Below are 17,573 nucleotides of genomic sequence, written 5' to 3'. Positions count from 1 at the left end.
CTGACAGACACCCCTTGCTTGTCTTGCCCACACCCCACAGTCCGCTCAGTCGCCAGCACCCTGCTTGGGGCACCGCTTTGGCTCCCCGCCAGGAGCGCTGGCTGTCCTTTCTCTGCACTCCCTGGTCCGAGTCTACTTTTACCTCACTTCTTTTCCGTGCTTTGGGCCCATGGGTCTCCCCACCAGATGGGATCTCCTGAGGGCCGTGGCTGCAGGCCCTCGGCCTCTGTACTCCAAGTGCCAGCCCAGCAACTGCCTCCCCAGTGAACTCAAGAGCGTGTTTGTTCAAGAACACCTGCTGGGCAGCAGCAGGCATTCCACAGGGTCCCCTGGCTCTGAGACCGCGCCACATGACTGAGCACACCTTTGCCTAACATTGTCCACAGGTACTAAGATGAAATGCACAGGGCGAACTGCGGGTACTTCAAAGTGTAGCAGAGAAAATGGACTCTACATGGCCTTCGACAAGTCCCCCGAGCTCTCTAAACCCCAGGGAATGGATCCACAAAACGGGGCACTTCGGGAGTGATCATGTGACTGAGCAGGCAATGAGCTAGGAGGCTCAGCACAATGTCCAATACATGGTTGACACTTGGAGAGTTACAGCAAGAGAAATGAGCAGAAGGGAAACAGCTACCTGTTCTGGTCCTATTTCTGTTCTCCTTAGCCCTCAGAGTGTCCCTTGGAGGTTCTGGGTTTGTGAGCACATCACTTAACCACCATCATTGGGCCACACCCCAGGAGCCTCCTCTGATATGACTTCCTCAATACTACCCAAAGTCTATGTGACGGGGAAAGGGAGCAGGCCCACTTTGGCCGACCGTGGGACGAGCAGGACGGTTCCGGTCTGTGGATACGACTGGTGCACTGTGTGCCAGGCCGGACTTGGTAAAGACTTGCAAGTGGCCATGACACCCAGGCTGCAGCTGTGTGGGGACAGGGCAGCAGTGGCCTTGCTCTCCTCAAGGCCCCAGCACCAAGCACATACTAAGTGTTCCCTAATACCTGTGGGACAAGTCACCCCAAAATGACTTGGAGTGAGAGCTTTGCTGTTGATTCAATGCAGCCTCATCTGGTGGATGGAGGTGTCATCATCTGGAGACACACACCCCTCAGGCTTAGAGAACAGAAGGAAGATGGCTAAACTTTGCTGGTACCCAAGAGCACCCAACCACACCACCACTTGTGGAAGTCGAGGACCCTCCTGAGGTCAGGCCACTATAGCACACAGTTCCAGATGATAAGGCCTTGTTGACTTGTCCACACACATACTTCAGGGGAAGCAAAATGTCCCAGCCAGTGACAGCACTATTCCAAGGGAGAACTCACACCCCCCTGCTCAGTGCAGAAGAAGGGCTTTGGAGCCTCAGGCCGCAGGCAGAGGAGCTGAGGGGCAGTTCTCAGGGGCGCTCGGGGGCATGAACTCCCTTTCCATCTGATTCAACTCACCAATGCCACTGGTGCAGCTACAGTGAAGGGACAGAATGCTGGCCTTGGGTGGCATGGCTCCCAGCTGGAGAGTGGATCAGCCCTTGGGAGCTGTTAGGGACGGATCCTTAGACCTTCAAAGATGGGTGCGTTTTGAACAGTGGTCCTACAACAGCGGAAGCTGGTAGATCTTGTCTTCCTCGTTTAGCAGGCTCAGAGGCGGCAGGGGAAGGGACTTGGGAACATTTTAATGAAGACTGTTTCTAACACCTTAGAGGTGAGTCGCTGCCCTGAGAGTGACAGTTCAGCTTGGTCTTCTCATACTTCTCAGGGTCAGGAAGGCCGCTAGACTGCCTGAGAGCCAGACCAACCTGGCATGGACTTCCAGGGCACAGAATTCCCACCTGTGAGGTGGGAATAAAAGCACTGGACTGTCCCCCATAGCATCCTCCTGGTCCTGCCTTCTGTCCCACCCAAGGGGCCTAGAGAGAGCTCATGAGACTGCCATCTGCCCTGCCTGGCAGGACTTCCCCAGCATAGTGAGGTCACTGTGAAAGAAAAAAGCGATTGTCTGGTTTGCAGTTTATTGCATTATTGGAACTGTAATGCCAAGAGGTACTTGTGAGGGGGCGGGGTTCAAAAATCAGGCCTCCTGGGCAGGCCCGGCAGCCACGCCTAGACACAGTTCCAATACTATGGAAAAGCAGATGGGCCTGCCAGTCTCTGGGACTGCCCTGTGCAGAACCCAGCACCAACCAGAACCAACCCAGAACCACCAGAACCCAGGCCACCGCAGCTCTCCCGGAACGCAGAACATAGGCTGCTTCCCTCCACCAGCTTCACCTTGGTAGCTCTGCAGACCTGCCTGGTGACTCCTTGGCCATGACAAATAAAACAAGAGCAGATTCACACCAGAGAACCTCCGCCCTGTCCAGAGGAGGGTCAAATAAAACACCTTCCACCTAGCCAGGAAGCCTGTCTGCTCTCAAACTCACCCGGAAGGCTCTGACTGGGCAGAGAATCTGCTCCTCCAGGAACAGAGGGGCTCCCACTCGCTGCGGACTTCAGGTTCAGAGAGGCGTGCCAGGGATGCAGGTCTCCAGAAGCTGCAGAGCTCTGGTGCCTCCTGCCTGCACAGCCTGGGCTTCAGCCGGGGCTGACAAGTTAGAGCCCCGTCCTCCCTTCTAGACAGGATCACAGACAACCTCTGCCAGGGTTGCTGGCTGCTGCTGGAGCCCCTGAAGGACGCCATAGATGTCTGTCGTCATTAAGGCAGGACACCCATGGTGCCTAAGCGGTGGCTCCACCACTGGGATCCACCCCACTGCAAATACAACACAAATAACCTTCAAAAGGAGGGCGGAGAAAGCGGACGTCAACATCTTCCCAAGAACAAAACCATCTAAGTCCTTTATGAGAAGAATGTAAGATCCTGGTCAATTCTATCCCGTCCTCTGTATTTCCTATGTGGTTGGTTTTGCAAAGTCACCTGCTCAGGTAATCAACCACCACGGAAGGAAACAGACACCCTGCCCACCCTCCTTGCTCTCCCTCCTGCGGAGATCTGCCTCTGACACAGGCCCTTGCCCTCCTGGGCCCGGTGATTTGGGAGGGTTCCTGCGGCTCGCCCGCCCCTGGCCGCGCAGCCTGGGAGTGCCATGTTTTATTTTGCATCCTCACACTCCAAATTCTGCCCCCTCCTTGCCAGCACGTGGCCTTGCCCATGAAAGGAACTCCGCGGAGCCTGCGTCACGGGCCTTTGAAACCCGGCGGGCGCAGCAGGACAGCGCGGCAGGCTCCCACTGCACCCGGCGCAGCGCTGGATTTGGCAGCCCCAGAGCAGGGGCGGGGCGGCGGGGCTGTCTCCATTGTGCCTTGTCCCTCCAGTCCTTTTCAGGGGCTGTCTCCATTGTGCCTTGTCCCTCCAGTCCTTTTCAGGACACCAGCGTCATCTGTAGCCCTCCTTCCCCACCCCTGCTTTTCTTTTCTTTTTTCCTGTTTTAAGCTCTGACAGGAATAGTCTCCTAATCTTTCTGGTTTTGTTTTTTTAAAAATCCAGCATGTCAGGAGGAAGGAAAATAAATTGCCCGTCCTGGCCACCTTTCCCTGGAGATTAAAAGGCACATCTGCACAGTGCAAAATTCTACCTCCACGGCTGCTGACCCCGTCTTACTTGTTCTGACCTTCAGGAAGCGCGGTCCATTCTTACCGTGCTCATTCAGTACACCAAGCAGGCAGCCTTAGCATTTCCTGTCTGCATATCCAGGCAAAAATAGGGCAACCCCTGCCCCTTAAAAACCAGCGTCTAGATTACAGAACTTGCACGTGGGTACCACGAGGGGGGTTCTTGGGGCTGGACTTGCGCTGTCTGTTGGGGCGTCCTGCTCTTTTCTGTGCTTTGACTCTATCGTTGACATCAGTGTGGCCTTTGGCATGTGGGTTGGCATGTGTTACAACATCCAGCCCTTAACAAACAGTTAATGTGAGAAGGGAGATGGCATAGCTGTGTTAGTGAAGCGTGACCAGGGCGAGGGACGCATCGGCATCTTGAGGAAACACTCTATTCTGCCCTTTTCTTAGAAAATCAACTGCCAATGATGAATGCTGCTGATTCTGTGCGCTTAGCGTGATTCCTATGCCAGAAGACACAATTAGACCCTGTGAATAGTTTTTATCTGAAGTGGAGAGAAGAGCTAAACCAAACTGAAGCTGCATAAAGCACATAGCCCTGGCTACTCCAGCTGCAGAGCAGCCCGAGAGCTGTGGCCTGCCGCGTCAGAGCCCGGGAAACCTTCCTAATGCTCTCTTCAGGGCTTTGGAGGCTGTGAAACTCTCCAGGTGTGAGTGAATCTGTCAATCATAGCAAGGAAAAAGAAGCAGCAAAAAAGGCCAGCCCCGCACCTAAGGCCTGCTGGAACGCAGGCCAGGGAGAACCCTGCACAAGGGGCACCAGTCTTGATTTGAATGGACTCACTACAGGGAGGTGGCCATGAGCCGTGCCCAACATGGATCCCCTGCCTCTGCCACAGTCTCCCTCCCCAGGAGCGAGGACTGCTCCTTTACACAGAAGTCTTTCCTTCTCCTTTCGGATCACTAGAACATGTCTCTGCTACTGCTGGCCCCAAAGCCCATGGGCAGTTTCCCCTGGGGAAGCAGTCACACAGCACTGTGGCACACACACATGCATGGAAGTGCCTGCCCTGAAATGCTAGTCATCTTGCAGGATTAACTCTTGAGTTTCATTTGGAATTTGTTCTAAATAATTTAATTTATGATTATAAATATTCCACCTTGCTTTCTGCATTTGTTACTTATTAATCTGTACCAGAAACAAGCAGGCTAAATCACCTTCAGGAAAACATCTACATGATCCTGCCGTTGCCTTAGTGTGTCAGACCCACAGAGAACAAAAGATATAGTGCCTTCAGGAACTTGGATCCCAGATCTGATTTCTTAACTTCTTAACTCCTAATGAGTAATACGATCCTTAGCCACCATCTGCTTGAAATTTGGACAGGGATTATGATAGTGCAAATATCTGTGATTTTTAATTTCAAACTGAAAGATTTGGGGATCTCCCAAGGTGCATGCAAATTATATACATGCAGGTTTCCATGAAAAGTACAACCAACATTGCTGTAGTAAATCTAATTTTGTAAAAAAGAAAACTGTTGCTAGAGTGTAAAAGGCATTTAAAATTATAAGGTTAATTTCAGGCAACTAGCTCCCCTCTCAATTATGCAAACTCCTATCTTCAAACAGCTATAGCTCCAGGCCATCTCCTGCTTTCTCTGCCCTATCCTGACAAGTCTTTCCTTTTTCGTTACTATCCTAGATGGCTGAATACCAGGAGAAGAAGATCCAGTAAAACACATGCTAAAGAGAAGTACATTATGAGGAGTTGGATTCAATGGGTGTTCATACTTAACAGGCCACAGACAAATGGATTACAGAGATTTTTGGACCATTACATCAGCCTTATGCTGTTATGAACATTTTCAAGACATATTTATGTAAAACACTCTAATACAAGATATGATAAATATTGTGCTCAAGCCATAATAGAAATAGCATCCGACACATTTGCACATTCTGAGTTGGTTAAAGACATCATGAATAAGGATGTTGCTATCACTTCTTCCCTTACAGGTAGTTTACAAAAATAAAGACACAAAAGGTATTGGGACTGCAAGATGGCTGACTAGAGGTGCCTGATGTGTTTTTTCATTTCAAAAAAGGACCCAAGAAAGGGAAATCTTGAGCTACATCACTGGAGGGTTTGGGGTGGGGCACTGGAGTGCAGTGGGGTGTGAAAGAGAGATATCATGGAGCACAGAGACACGCAACAGCCTTATAAAGAAGGGAGTGAGGCACATAGCATCTACCATCCCTTCTCTGCAGGGGAGATCGTCCCTAAAGCCAGGGCAGCCTAACCTAATGGGAAAGCACTGGCCCCCAGCAGGCATGAAGCATTTGCTGCTGAGAGGCATGCAACTTTTTGTGGGCTCCAAGTCCTGTTGGAGAGCTACTGGGTCACTGCACTATAGCACTGCTCTAGAGAGAGCCCAGTAGCATTGTGCCCTGACTGTGCAGGCTCCTGCCATGCAGCCAGGGGCCCTAATCCCCCTCACACCCAGGTCACAGCCTGCAGTGCATTCTGAGTGGCTAAGCCCACAGAGAGCCATGGGAAGCAGGCAGGTTGTCTGATTACCCGCACTTTCCCCTGTAAAGTAGCTGGGCTGTCTATCCTGAGTGGCTGGGACACAGGGAACCCCAGGGAAGTAGATGGGTGGTCCTATTCACTCACTTCAGCCCTTAGGAACAGCTGGGGAGCCTGTCATGAGAAGGTCAACCCATCAATGTCCTGGGATGCAGCAGGCAACCCCACCCATTGTCCACAGGAAGCAACCAGGTAGCCTTCCCTAAGCTGCTTGGCTTTCTGAGGTCTCAGAAAGCAAACAGGAAGCTCACCTAGAGCAGGTTGCCACCCCCCACCCCCACCATGGCTCTGCAAAGGCATCTGCATGGCCCTGGCACACTGACAGATACCCCACCAGGGCCCATCAGTGAAGCCAACCACCTGTGGGCCTCACCCAGTACCACACACCCTACCCCCCCACTTCACCAGTCATCCTTCACCTATATGGGCTCACCATTCCCAGAGCTGTGGTAAACTCACCCTACCTAAGAGAGACGCATCCCAGCTGGTGGAGCACCAACCACAAATCCCTATCGTCTGGGCCACTTAGACAACAACATCGACATCTCCATCACTGTAATGCTGCATGAAACGGCACTGCTGCCCTCCCCTTGAGCCAAAACCAACAGAGCCTACGCAACCTACATCCCAGAACACAAAGTCAGGAGGGTCTTTAACTATGAAAACCACCCCACAAAACTGTCAGAGGTAAATGATCCACATCAATGTAGAGATGCAAGAAGCAGGAAAGGACACAGTGACGTGGGGCCTCCAAACAACAACTAAACAGCAACGTTTTAGAAACAGACCACGAAGAAAATGAAATCCACGAACTTCCTTTAAGAGAATGCAAAATAACGATGGTAAGGAAATATAGATATAAGAGAATACTGAGCAAGAATTCAGTGAGGTTAGGAAAACAATTCATGACCTGAATACATTTGGCAAAGAGATAGGGATCATTAACAACTACCAAATAGAAATGTGGAGCTAACAAACTCAAAAAATGAAATAAAAATGCAGGAGCCTCAACAAGAGACAAATCAAGCACAAAAAAAGAATTTTTCTTAGCTTGAAAAAAGGTCTTTTGAAATAAATCTATCACACAGAAGGAAAAAACCTTAGGGGAATGAAGGAAGCTTATGAGACAGAAGGAACACCAAGAAGCAAACAAATATTTGCATTATAGGTCCTCCGGAAGAAGGGGGGTGGGGGGAGGCATTAAAAAAATCTACAAAGTAATAGCAAAACTTTCTAAATCTTGGAAAAAATAAGGACACCCAGATCCAGGAAACTCAAAGTACCCATAATAGATTCCACTAAAAAAGATGCTTTCCAAGGAACATTATATAAGTGAACTGTCAGAAGTACTAAACAAAAAGGAGAATTCTAAAAATAGCAAGACAATGAGAATTCACATATAAGGGAATCCCCATGTGACTAATAGCAGACTTCTCAGAAGAAAGCTTACAAACCAGGACAAGGGGGTGATAATATTAAAAAAAAAAAAAAAGGTGGGGTGGGGTGGGGGGGGAATGATACATTCCAAGTCCTAAAAGAAAAAATTTGCCAACCAAGAATACTATGCCCAGCAAAACTATCCTTCAGAAATGAAGAAGAAAGAAAGTCATTCCAAAATAACCCAACTCTCTAGATTTTTTTTTGCTTAAAGATGCAAAAAAGATACTATCATCATGAAACATGAAAAAGTACAAAACTCACTAGTAGAGCAGATACACAAAAGAGGGAAGAGAATCAAACATTCTCAACACATAAAATCATCAAATCATAAATAGGAACATAAATAGGAAGAAAGGAACAAAGGTTTTACAAAACAAGCAGAAAAAAATGACAAGAGTAGTATTTATTTATCAACAATAATCTTAAGTGTAAATCCATTAAATTCCTCAATTAAAAGACTTAAACTGACTGAATGGGTTTAAACACACACACACACACACACACACACAATGATATGCTGATTTTAAGAAACTCACTTCACTATTAAAGACACACACAGACTGAAAATGAAAGGATAGAAAAGATCTACCATATACAGGGAATCAGAAGTCAGCACAAGCGGCTCCTCCTACATCATGTAAAACAGAGGCAAGCTACAAAATGTAAACAGAGACCAGGAAGACCACAATGTAATATAAGGACAGAAAGATCAATTCAACAATAAGAAATAACAATTGTGATATATATGCACATGTCACTGAGCACTCAATTATATAAAGCAAATGTTACCAAATGTAAAGGTAGAAATAGACTCCAAATGCAGGAATAGCTGGGGACTTTAATTTTCCACTTTCATCAGTGGGTAAGTCATCTAGACAAAAAAAAAAAAAACAAAACAAAGAAACATTGGAGTTAAACTACACTGTAGATCAAATGACCTAATAGATGTTTACAGAACATGTCATCCAACAGCTGCAGAAGATCTATTCTACTCATCAGCACGTGCAACATTCTCCAGGACAGAGCCTGTGTCAGCATGCAAAACAAGTCTCAACAGATATTTAAAAATCAGAACCATATCATGTGTCTTCCCTGGTGACAGTGGAATAAAACTAGAAACGACAAGAGAAACTTTAGAAATGGTACAAATATGTGGAAACTGAATGATATGTTCTTAAATGATCCACGATCAATGAAGAAATCAAAAGGACATTTTAAACTTTCTTGAGATGAATGAAAATGGAAACGACATACCAAAATCTTTGGGATAAAGAAAAAAATTACAAACAGGAAAGTTTATAGAAATAAATGCCTACATCAAAAAAGAAAAAAAAAAGTTTTAAATAAACAACCTGATGATACGACTCAAGGAACTAGAAACACAAGAACAAAACAAACCTAAAATTAAAGGAAGAAAAGAATAACAAACATCAGAGCAGAAATAAAATAGAGACTGTAAAAGAACACCAAAGACAGACGGAAGAGAGAGTCTGCTTTTTAAAAGGAAACAAAGTCAACAAGACTTTAGCTAGGCTGAGAAAAAAAGAGAAGCGGTGGAAATGAATAAAATCAGAAATGAAAAAGAAACATTAGAATCCACACCACAGGCAGGAAAAGATGCAAGGATGCCAAGGACCAAACGGCTTCCCTATTGATCTGACCAAACTCTTAAAGAAGAACTAATATCAATTTCTTCAAAGTATTCCCCCCTCAAAAAGAAAATAAAAGAAATAAGGGGGGGAGGGGGATAACAAAACCTAGCACCACCAAAACGGAAATGGAACAACCCTTCCAAATTCATTCTGTAAGACCAACTAAAACCAGAAAAGGACGTTGAAAACAAATCAAAGGGATAAAGAGAGAAAACCACAAACCAATATCCCTGATGAATACAGATGCGAAAATCTGTGCCAAATGCTGGCGAACTAAATCAACAGCACTAAATCCGAAACATTATACATCATGATCAAGTGGGGCTAATCCCAGGGGTGCAGGAAGGCTCCTCATGGGAATCAGGAAATGTGATACATCACATGGACAGGGTGGAGGCCCTAGACCTTCTCATCGCCTTAACAGATGCAACCAAAAATTTCAATGAAATTCAACATACCTTCATGATAAACACCCTCAAATACTAGGAAGGAATGTACCTCAATAAAGGCTAAATAATAAAGATAAACCCACAGCCAACATCCCACTGAAGGGGTGAAGGTCATTTCCAGTAGGGTCAGGACCCAGACAAGGAGGCCCACTTCCACCACGCTATTCCACCTAGTACTGGAAGTCTTAAGCAGAGTGTAGCATAAGAGGAATAAATAAAGGACATTCGAGTAGGAAAGGAGAACATCAGCTTATCCCTATCGGCAGAGGACATGACTTCATGACTCCACCCCAAACTGCTAAAACAGTCAGGTTGCAGGATACAAGATCAACATACAAAAGTCAATGCCATTGTTAAACACCAGTAAGGAAACTGCTGAGAAAGAAATGAAAGCAATCCCATTCACAATAGCTACGAAGGAAATAAAATGTCTATAGAGATCAGCTTAACTGAGGAAGCAAGTGATCTGTACAATGAAATTCACAAAATGCTAATGAATGAAGATGAAGAGGACACATGCACCACACCCCCCCACACACACATTCCCTATTGAATCTGACCAAACTTTTAAAGAAGAACTAATATCAATTTAGACAGATTGAATAATTGTTAAAATGTCCGTGCTGCTGGTCATAGTGTTCACCTGTAATCCCAGCGACTCAGGAGGCTGAGGCAAGAGGATCACAAGTTCATAGCCAGCCTCAGCAACGTAGTGAGATCCTATCTCAAAAAATCAAATGAAAATGCTGGGAATGTAATTCAGTGATAGAGCATCCCTGAGTTCAATTCCCAGTACTGCAAAAAAATTAAAATTAAAAATACAAAATGCCCATGCTACTCAAAGTAATCCATAGATTCTGTAATTCCTAACAAACACAAATGACATTCTTCATAAACATAGGGGGAAAAAACCCTCCTAATTTGTATGAAACCACAAAGACAACAGTCAAGCAATCCCAAACATAAGAGCATAGTGGGAGGCATCCTGACACCTGAATGCAAGACTTTCTATGAAGCTACGATATAGAACCAACACAGAGACCAATGGGATAGCACAGAGAACCCAGAAATAAACTCATATTTTTATAGCTAACTGATTTGACAGAGTCAGCAAGGACATACTCTTCAAAGGACAGTCCCCTCAATGATATTGGGAAAACTAGATTCCACATGCAGAAGAATGAAAGTAGATCCCCAACTCTCATCATTAAAAAAAAAAAAAATCAACTCCAAATGTATCAAATTTATATGTAAGATCTGAAACTTGATAATTGCCATTCTGACTAGAGTGAGATCAAATTTCAGTGTTGTTTTGATTTGCATCTCCCTGATATTCTTGATAATTGCCATTTTTCCATATATATTGGTCATTTGTATTTCTTCTTTTAAGAAGTGTCTGTTTAGCTGGGTGCAGTGGTGCACATCTATAATCCCAGCAGCTCCAGAGGTTGAGGCAAGAGGATTGAGAGTTCAAAGCCAGACTCAGAAACTTAGCAAGGCATTAAGCAACTCAGTGAGACCATGTCTCTAAATAAAATACAAAAAAAAAAAAAAAAAGAAGTGGGGGTTGAGGATGTGGCTCAGTGGTTAAGTGGCCCTGACTTCAATCACTGGTATGGGGAAAAAAAAAAAAAGTAGTATCTGTTTAATTCCTTTGTTCATTTGTTTATTGAGTCATTTATTCTTTTGGTGTTAAATTTTTTGAATTCTTTATACATTCTGGATATTAAGCTCCTATCTGAGGAGCAGATGGCAAAGATCTTTCTCCCTTCTGTAGTGTCTCTCTTTATGCTCTTAATTGTTTCCTTTGCTGTGTAGAAGCTTTATAATTTGATGCCGTCCTGTGTAGTGATTCCTGATTTTTAAATCAGAATGGCAATTATCAAGTATACAAATAACAATAAATGTTAGTAAGGATGTGGGGGAAATGTACATTCATACATTATTGTTGGGACTGCAAATTAGTACAACCAGTCTGGAAAACAATATGGAGCCTCCTCAAAAAATGAGGAAAGGAAACACCACATGACCAGCTAGAGCACTCCTTGAGATACACCCAAGGGATCTAAAATCAGCACCTACTACAGGAATGCAGCCACATCAGTGCTTCCGGCAGTGCAATACACAACGGCCAAATTATGGAACCATCTTGGTGCCTGTCAAAGAACAATAGGAAAAAAAGTGGTCTATCTACACAATGGAGTTTCGCTCAACCTTGAAGAAGGAAATTACAGCATTTGCTGGTGAATGGATGAACTAGAGAGCATCGCGTTAAGTGACATAAGCCAGACTCAGAAGGGTTGAATGTTTCTCCCATATGCTAGAACAAAATAAGGGGAAAAGAAAAGAAACAAAGAAAGAAGTTGGGGGCATCCCATGAAAATAGAAGAACGATCAATGGAGTGGAGAAAGCAGTTGGGGGGGACAGGAAAAGGGAAGAATGGGGGAGCAACACTGACCAAACCTGCCAGTGTGCGTATATGAACATCTCCTTTATGTGTATCTGTAATGCACTGATTTTAAAAACCATAAATAAACAGGAGAAAGATCAGTAAGTAAAGAAAAGGGAACAGGGGGAAGAAGAAGAGGAGGAAAAAAAGAAGTATGAGGGACTGAATTGGAGCAAACGTTATTTCATGCTTGTGTAATAATCACAATGAACTAGTCATCTGGCAAGGGGTTAATATCCAGGACATTAAGGAGTGCAAGCAACTCAAAATAAAATGATGATGGTGACGATGATGGTGATTGATGGTGATGATGATGGTGATAGTGGTGATGGTGATGATGATGGTGATAGTGGTGGTGATGATGATGATGGTCAGGTAGTGATGGTGATGATGGTAGTGATGGTGATGATGACAGTGATTGATGGTGATGATGATGGTGATAGTGATGGTGATGATGGTAATGATGGTGATGATGGTAATGATGGTGATGATGATGGTGATAGTGATGGTGATGATGGTAGTGATGGTGATGATGGTAGTGATGGTGATAGTGGTGGTGATGATGATGATGGTCAGGTGGTGATGGTGATGATGGTAATGATGGTGATGATGACAGTGACTGATGGTGATGATGACGGTAATGGTGGCAATGATGATGGTGATGATGGTGATGATGAGCTGATTTAAAAATAGGCAAATGACCTAAATAGACATTTCTCAAAAAAGATGTATAAATGGCAGACATATGAAAAAATATTCAACATGACTACTCATCAGAGAAATGCCAATCAAAACCACATTGAGATACCATCTTACCCCACTTAGAATGGCTGTTATCAAAGGGACGAAACAAATAGCAATTGGTGGCCAGGATTTAGGGAAAGCTAGCAGTGCTAACCATATAAATTAGCACAGCTATTGTGGAAAGCAGTGTGGAGGTTCCTCAAGAAGCCGGAAACAGAACCGCCACATACCTAGCACTCCCACGACTGGGTAGACATCCAAAGGAAATGAAATCAGTATGTCACGAGACATCAGTACTTCACAGTGTGTTACAGCACTACTCAACATAGCCAAGAGATTGATCGATCAACCCAGTGTCCACTGAAGGATGGACAGATGGAGAAAATGTGGTCCATACCTGTGTTAGAATATTACTCAGCCACGAAAGTGAATGGCAAAACATCAGTTGCAGCAACATGAACAGAAGCAAAGGATGTTATGCTAAGGGGAATCAGTCAGGCATAGAAAGACAAATTCCACAAGTTCTCATTTACATGGGGAAAGTTGGATGGTGGTTCCCAGCGCCTGGGAAGGCGAGGGGGAGAGGGATGGAGAGAGCTCAGCTAACAGGTGCAGCATTGTGGGGTAGAGGAGGAGTAACTTCTAGTGTGCTACAGCACAGTAGGATATTACGACAAAAATCAATGGTATATTTCAAAGTGGCTGGTAGAGAGGACTGGAATGTTCCCAAGACAAAGAGCAACGACTGTTTGAGATGATGGATGTGCCCAGTTACTCTGATCTGATCATTGTGCTTGTATATACATATCAAAGTGTCACACTGTACTCCCAAAATATACATAATTACTACGTGTCAATAAAAGTTAAAAATACATTAAAAACATAAAAACGAACTGGATCACTAGTAACTCATTTAGAAAATTGTACATAGCTTTTATTGTTTTGATTCAAATTCTTTTTTTTTTTTTTTTTTAAGGTTTCACAAAAATATTGATGATTTTGGACTGGTGACATAATCTAAGGTTACAGATTTTGAAGAGGACTTAATTTGAAAGCATTCATATTTTGAAATACGTTTGTACCTGTGCATAATGCTACTGATACAGCGCATGTTCCGCTTTTGAGAAGAGGTATGAGCTTAAAGTCAATCAACAGCAACGATGGAGCACATCTCTAGATACGCAGTGCACTGATTTCCCTTTTAAATGCCAAAACTTAGGCTAGTTAGATTAGTCATGTGTGAAACTAATGACATAAACACATTACATAAACACCAACAAGTGTGTATAAGAGCTGAGAAAGCCAAGAAGGGTTGCTGGATCCTCTTAATGTCCGTTTCTTGGGATGTTGTAATTCACTGTGCAAGACGTTACCACTGGGGGAAACGGGCTGAAGGGCATTTGGGATTTTACCTTATTGTTTCTCAGAGCTGCATGTAAATCTATGATCATCTCAAAATAAAAGATGGGAGGAAAGCAAGGAAGAGAACAGTAGAGAAAACTGTCATTCATTTAAAAAAATATATGCATATTTGATCCCCAGCATGGCAAAAAGAAGTGTATATATAGTGTGTCAATGTACATACGCAGAGAGACTCACAGGTACACTCACGGGCCAGATGTACCTACTGTTTCTCTAAGGATAACTAAGACCCAGGGACACGGATCGCATCTGAGAAGTGAGAACTGGGGGTAGAAGCCACACAGCATTCTTGCCCACTGAATTTCACGTTCCTGGCAGTCCTCATTCAAAGCACCATTTTCAAAGAGTGAGGACGAAAACAGACATTTCCAACAGAAAGCAGACCAAAACAAAACCCAGAACAGCGGAGCAGGGACCGAAAGGCCAGCGGACCATATCAAGAGCCACAGTCCCGACAGACTGGTCCCGGGGAAGCCGGGAGGACAGAAGTGTAAGGAAGGGTCTTACGGCTGGAGACGCAGTAGGACAGTCTGCAGTTGATCTTCCTGAAGAGCTGCTTGTTGATGGGCCAGAGGACGAGCGTGCAGAGCTGCGTGGCGTTGATGATGAGCCCCGAGGCGATGAACACGTAGCAGAAAACCAGGTGGCACAGGAACTGGGACTTCAGCAGTCCAACGAGGTCCATGACGTGAGATGTTCTTGTTCAAAAATAAATAAATAGCTGCGGTAGAATATGTCCAGACGAAAGGAAGACCCAGGACTCAGGAAAAGCCGCTGAAACACAAACAGATGCCAAACATTAGCCAAAGCGTGATGTGCTTTTGAAATCAGAAAAGATGCTCTGAAAAGAAAAATTTAGGCTCGAGATTAGACTCTGTGTGCCTCGGTCGATTTACTTTTATTTCGCAAATATTGCCACAGCGCTTAGTTCCTGCAGGTGCAGTCTGGATGCTTTTAGAACAACACCCCCTCTAACTCTCGGGAGCCCTCTGAAGTTGAGACCATTATTGTCGATGGGTCTCCGCGCTCCCAGCTGAGTGGTGGCCAGGTGGGCACTGAGCCACGTTCCCACGTGCTGTCCCCGGTCCATGCGGCTCCCAGCGAAGGCCCCAGCTCTGGGCCTTCCCTCTGCCCCCCGCCCCACCTGGCCTGTCCTTCTCCCTCTGTGTCTTGGTTGTTCTCTTCCTCCAGGTCTCAATGGCCCCTCCCTTCTGGCAGGACGTGCCTGAACTCCAGCCCTGGGCTTCATTTTGGGGACACAGTGGGGCTGGACTGGCCCCCCAGTACCCCACCCTAGTGCACATCTGCTGTCACTCTGCTTGCTGGTCCAGGGGCTCGCCTTCCTCCTCTGGGCTGCCAACTGCTCCAAGACCATCTTGAAGATCATCACTGTCTCCCAGCCCCGGAGACCATCATCAGCATGTGGACGGAACGCAGTTATTTTCTAGTATGTGCAGAATGATTGAATGAAGAGGTTGAACTTTGTGGATGCCAGTAAACACTCCTAACTATGAAGACAAGAGGACTCCCCCACTGCACCCCCTCTCCCCCCACACACCTTAAATGTTCTAAAATCAGACACGCAACACATACAGAGCAACCAGGTTCCTGGTCCTGTGACCAGACTCCAGCTCCAAAACGAAAGCATGAAGTGACCTCACAGTTTGACAAATGAAGCCTTTGAGGCAAGGCGCGAAGGCAGGGTTCTGGGAGGCTCTGATGCAGGCTGGCGGGAGCAGAGCAGGCTGGCTTCTCCTAGGAGCAGAATGTACCCCAGGAAGAACACAAGTTCCAGGATGAACTTTAATAGTTCACAATCTTCATCAATAATGCCTCCAAATGAATGACCTACGTAATAGCTGCACATCTATTATCTCCTTCAAGACGCCCATGAATCCTACTAGGTAAGTATTATTAGCCCATTTTTCAAAAAAAGAAACTGAGGCAACTCCTAAGTCGGGCAACTGACAACTGCTCTTGGGGCTTGGCTGTTTATCTCTGAGCTCTTTCCTGCACCTGTCCTGGCTGTTGTACTCCTTAGGTCTGAGGAGGGGCTTCTCTTGGGCTCAGAACAGCCCAGAAGTTATCCCAAGAGCAAAAGACCAGTGTGGAGCAAAAGACCATGGAGGTTCATGGGCCCAAAGGACGCTCAGAGTGGGGAAGCTGGCCTCTCCTGGGAACTCTAGGTTGGCTTGGGGACGACCTCAGCTGTGAGGATGGTCACAGGAGGTGCGCACCACTTGCCCAGGTGATCTGGAAGGGGTACTGCACCCTGTGTTACTCCCATGGCTTTCCGAGAGGGACATGCCACGGAACCTCTGGCTGGGTTTCTCTGCAGTCGGCGTGGCAGAGCTGGTCAGAACGGTCACGTTTCAGCCCTTCCTAGACAGCATTTCTGCAGACGTTTCCGGACTGTGAACTCGACACGGGCAGCCTCCTTCTCAGGACCAGGCACAGAGCTGGCAGAGCAGCCACATGCACAGGAAGGAGTGATTTTGGATACAGTTGGCAGCAGTCGCCGTTGGATGTTGAATATTCATGCAATTTATTCCTAGTACCTGGATTAGTCACTAATAGCTTCCAGACAGTCTTGCTAGAAGTGTGATTCTTCCCTGGGTTCCTGGGGTCTAGCAAACGTAGGTCACATACTTAACAAATCCTTTGCTGATTTGGCACCAAGAAAAGGAAACCAGCCAATATCAGATACGCGGGGTCCCGGGCCGCCTTCTTCAGCTCCCGATCAGTGGTAGGGTGCGAGGAAAAGGAAGGATTTTCTCCTTATAAAAGTTCAAGACCACCATATCCTCAGGTAAAACCCTCCCTGAGACTATCACACTGGGGCTCAGCACGACATTGGCAGTGTTCAAGGGGGGACTGGCGGCAGGCAAGCCTTCGGAGGAGTGGGCACACAGCCCTGGTTTCTTTGGGTTCTTAGGTTTTTGACCTCCGCCTCTGACCTCGAGTCCCAGTCTTAGACTGCTGTGGGGGCGGGGAGCAGGTGGAAGCCCTGGGTTGCCTGGGTTCGAAGCTCTGCTCTATGTCCAGTCTGTAAAATGGGATAATAGATTTTAATCCACCTCCTGAGAAGGGCATCGATTTTGGATTTTGTGAGTGTGATGACATTGGGCGTGGTGTAGCCTTTCAGAGGTGGGGCCTGGTGGGAGGTGGTTAGGTTACAGGGGGCACTGCCCCTGGAGGGATTAATGCTGGTCTAAAGAGTGCTCATGAGAGCAGATTGTCATAACAAATGAGACAGTCCCTCCTGGCT

The 17,573-nt window shown here is 46.0% G+C and overlaps 1 protein-coding gene across 2 annotated transcripts in view; it reads right to left on the bottom strand.

Moving 5' to 3' along the window:
• Nucleotides 1-17,573, bottom strand: part of Agpat4 (1-acylglycerol-3-phosphate O-acyltransferase 4) — a 104,829-nt gene that overhangs the window by 54,221 nt on the left and 33,035 nt on the right. For both annotated transcript variants that reach the window (XM_027939542.2, XM_027939543.2), the window contains exon 2: nt 14,813-15,079. In XM_027939542.2, the coding sequence (XP_027795343.1) occupies nt 14,813-14,990 (178 nt within the window). In that variant the 5' untranslated portion in view covers nt 14,991-15,079. The remainder of the gene's footprint in view (nt 1-14,812; nt 15,080-17,573) is intronic.

This window comes from Marmota flaviventris, chromosome 6 (genome assembly GCF_047511675.1).
Source record: "Marmota flaviventris isolate mMarFla1 chromosome 6, mMarFla1.hap1, whole genome shotgun sequence".
Taxonomy (NCBI): Eukaryota; Metazoa; Chordata; class Mammalia; order Rodentia; family Sciuridae; genus Marmota; species Marmota flaviventris.
Note: the sequence above shows the minus strand (reverse complement) of the source record. Positions and strands in the feature narration are given on the sequence as shown.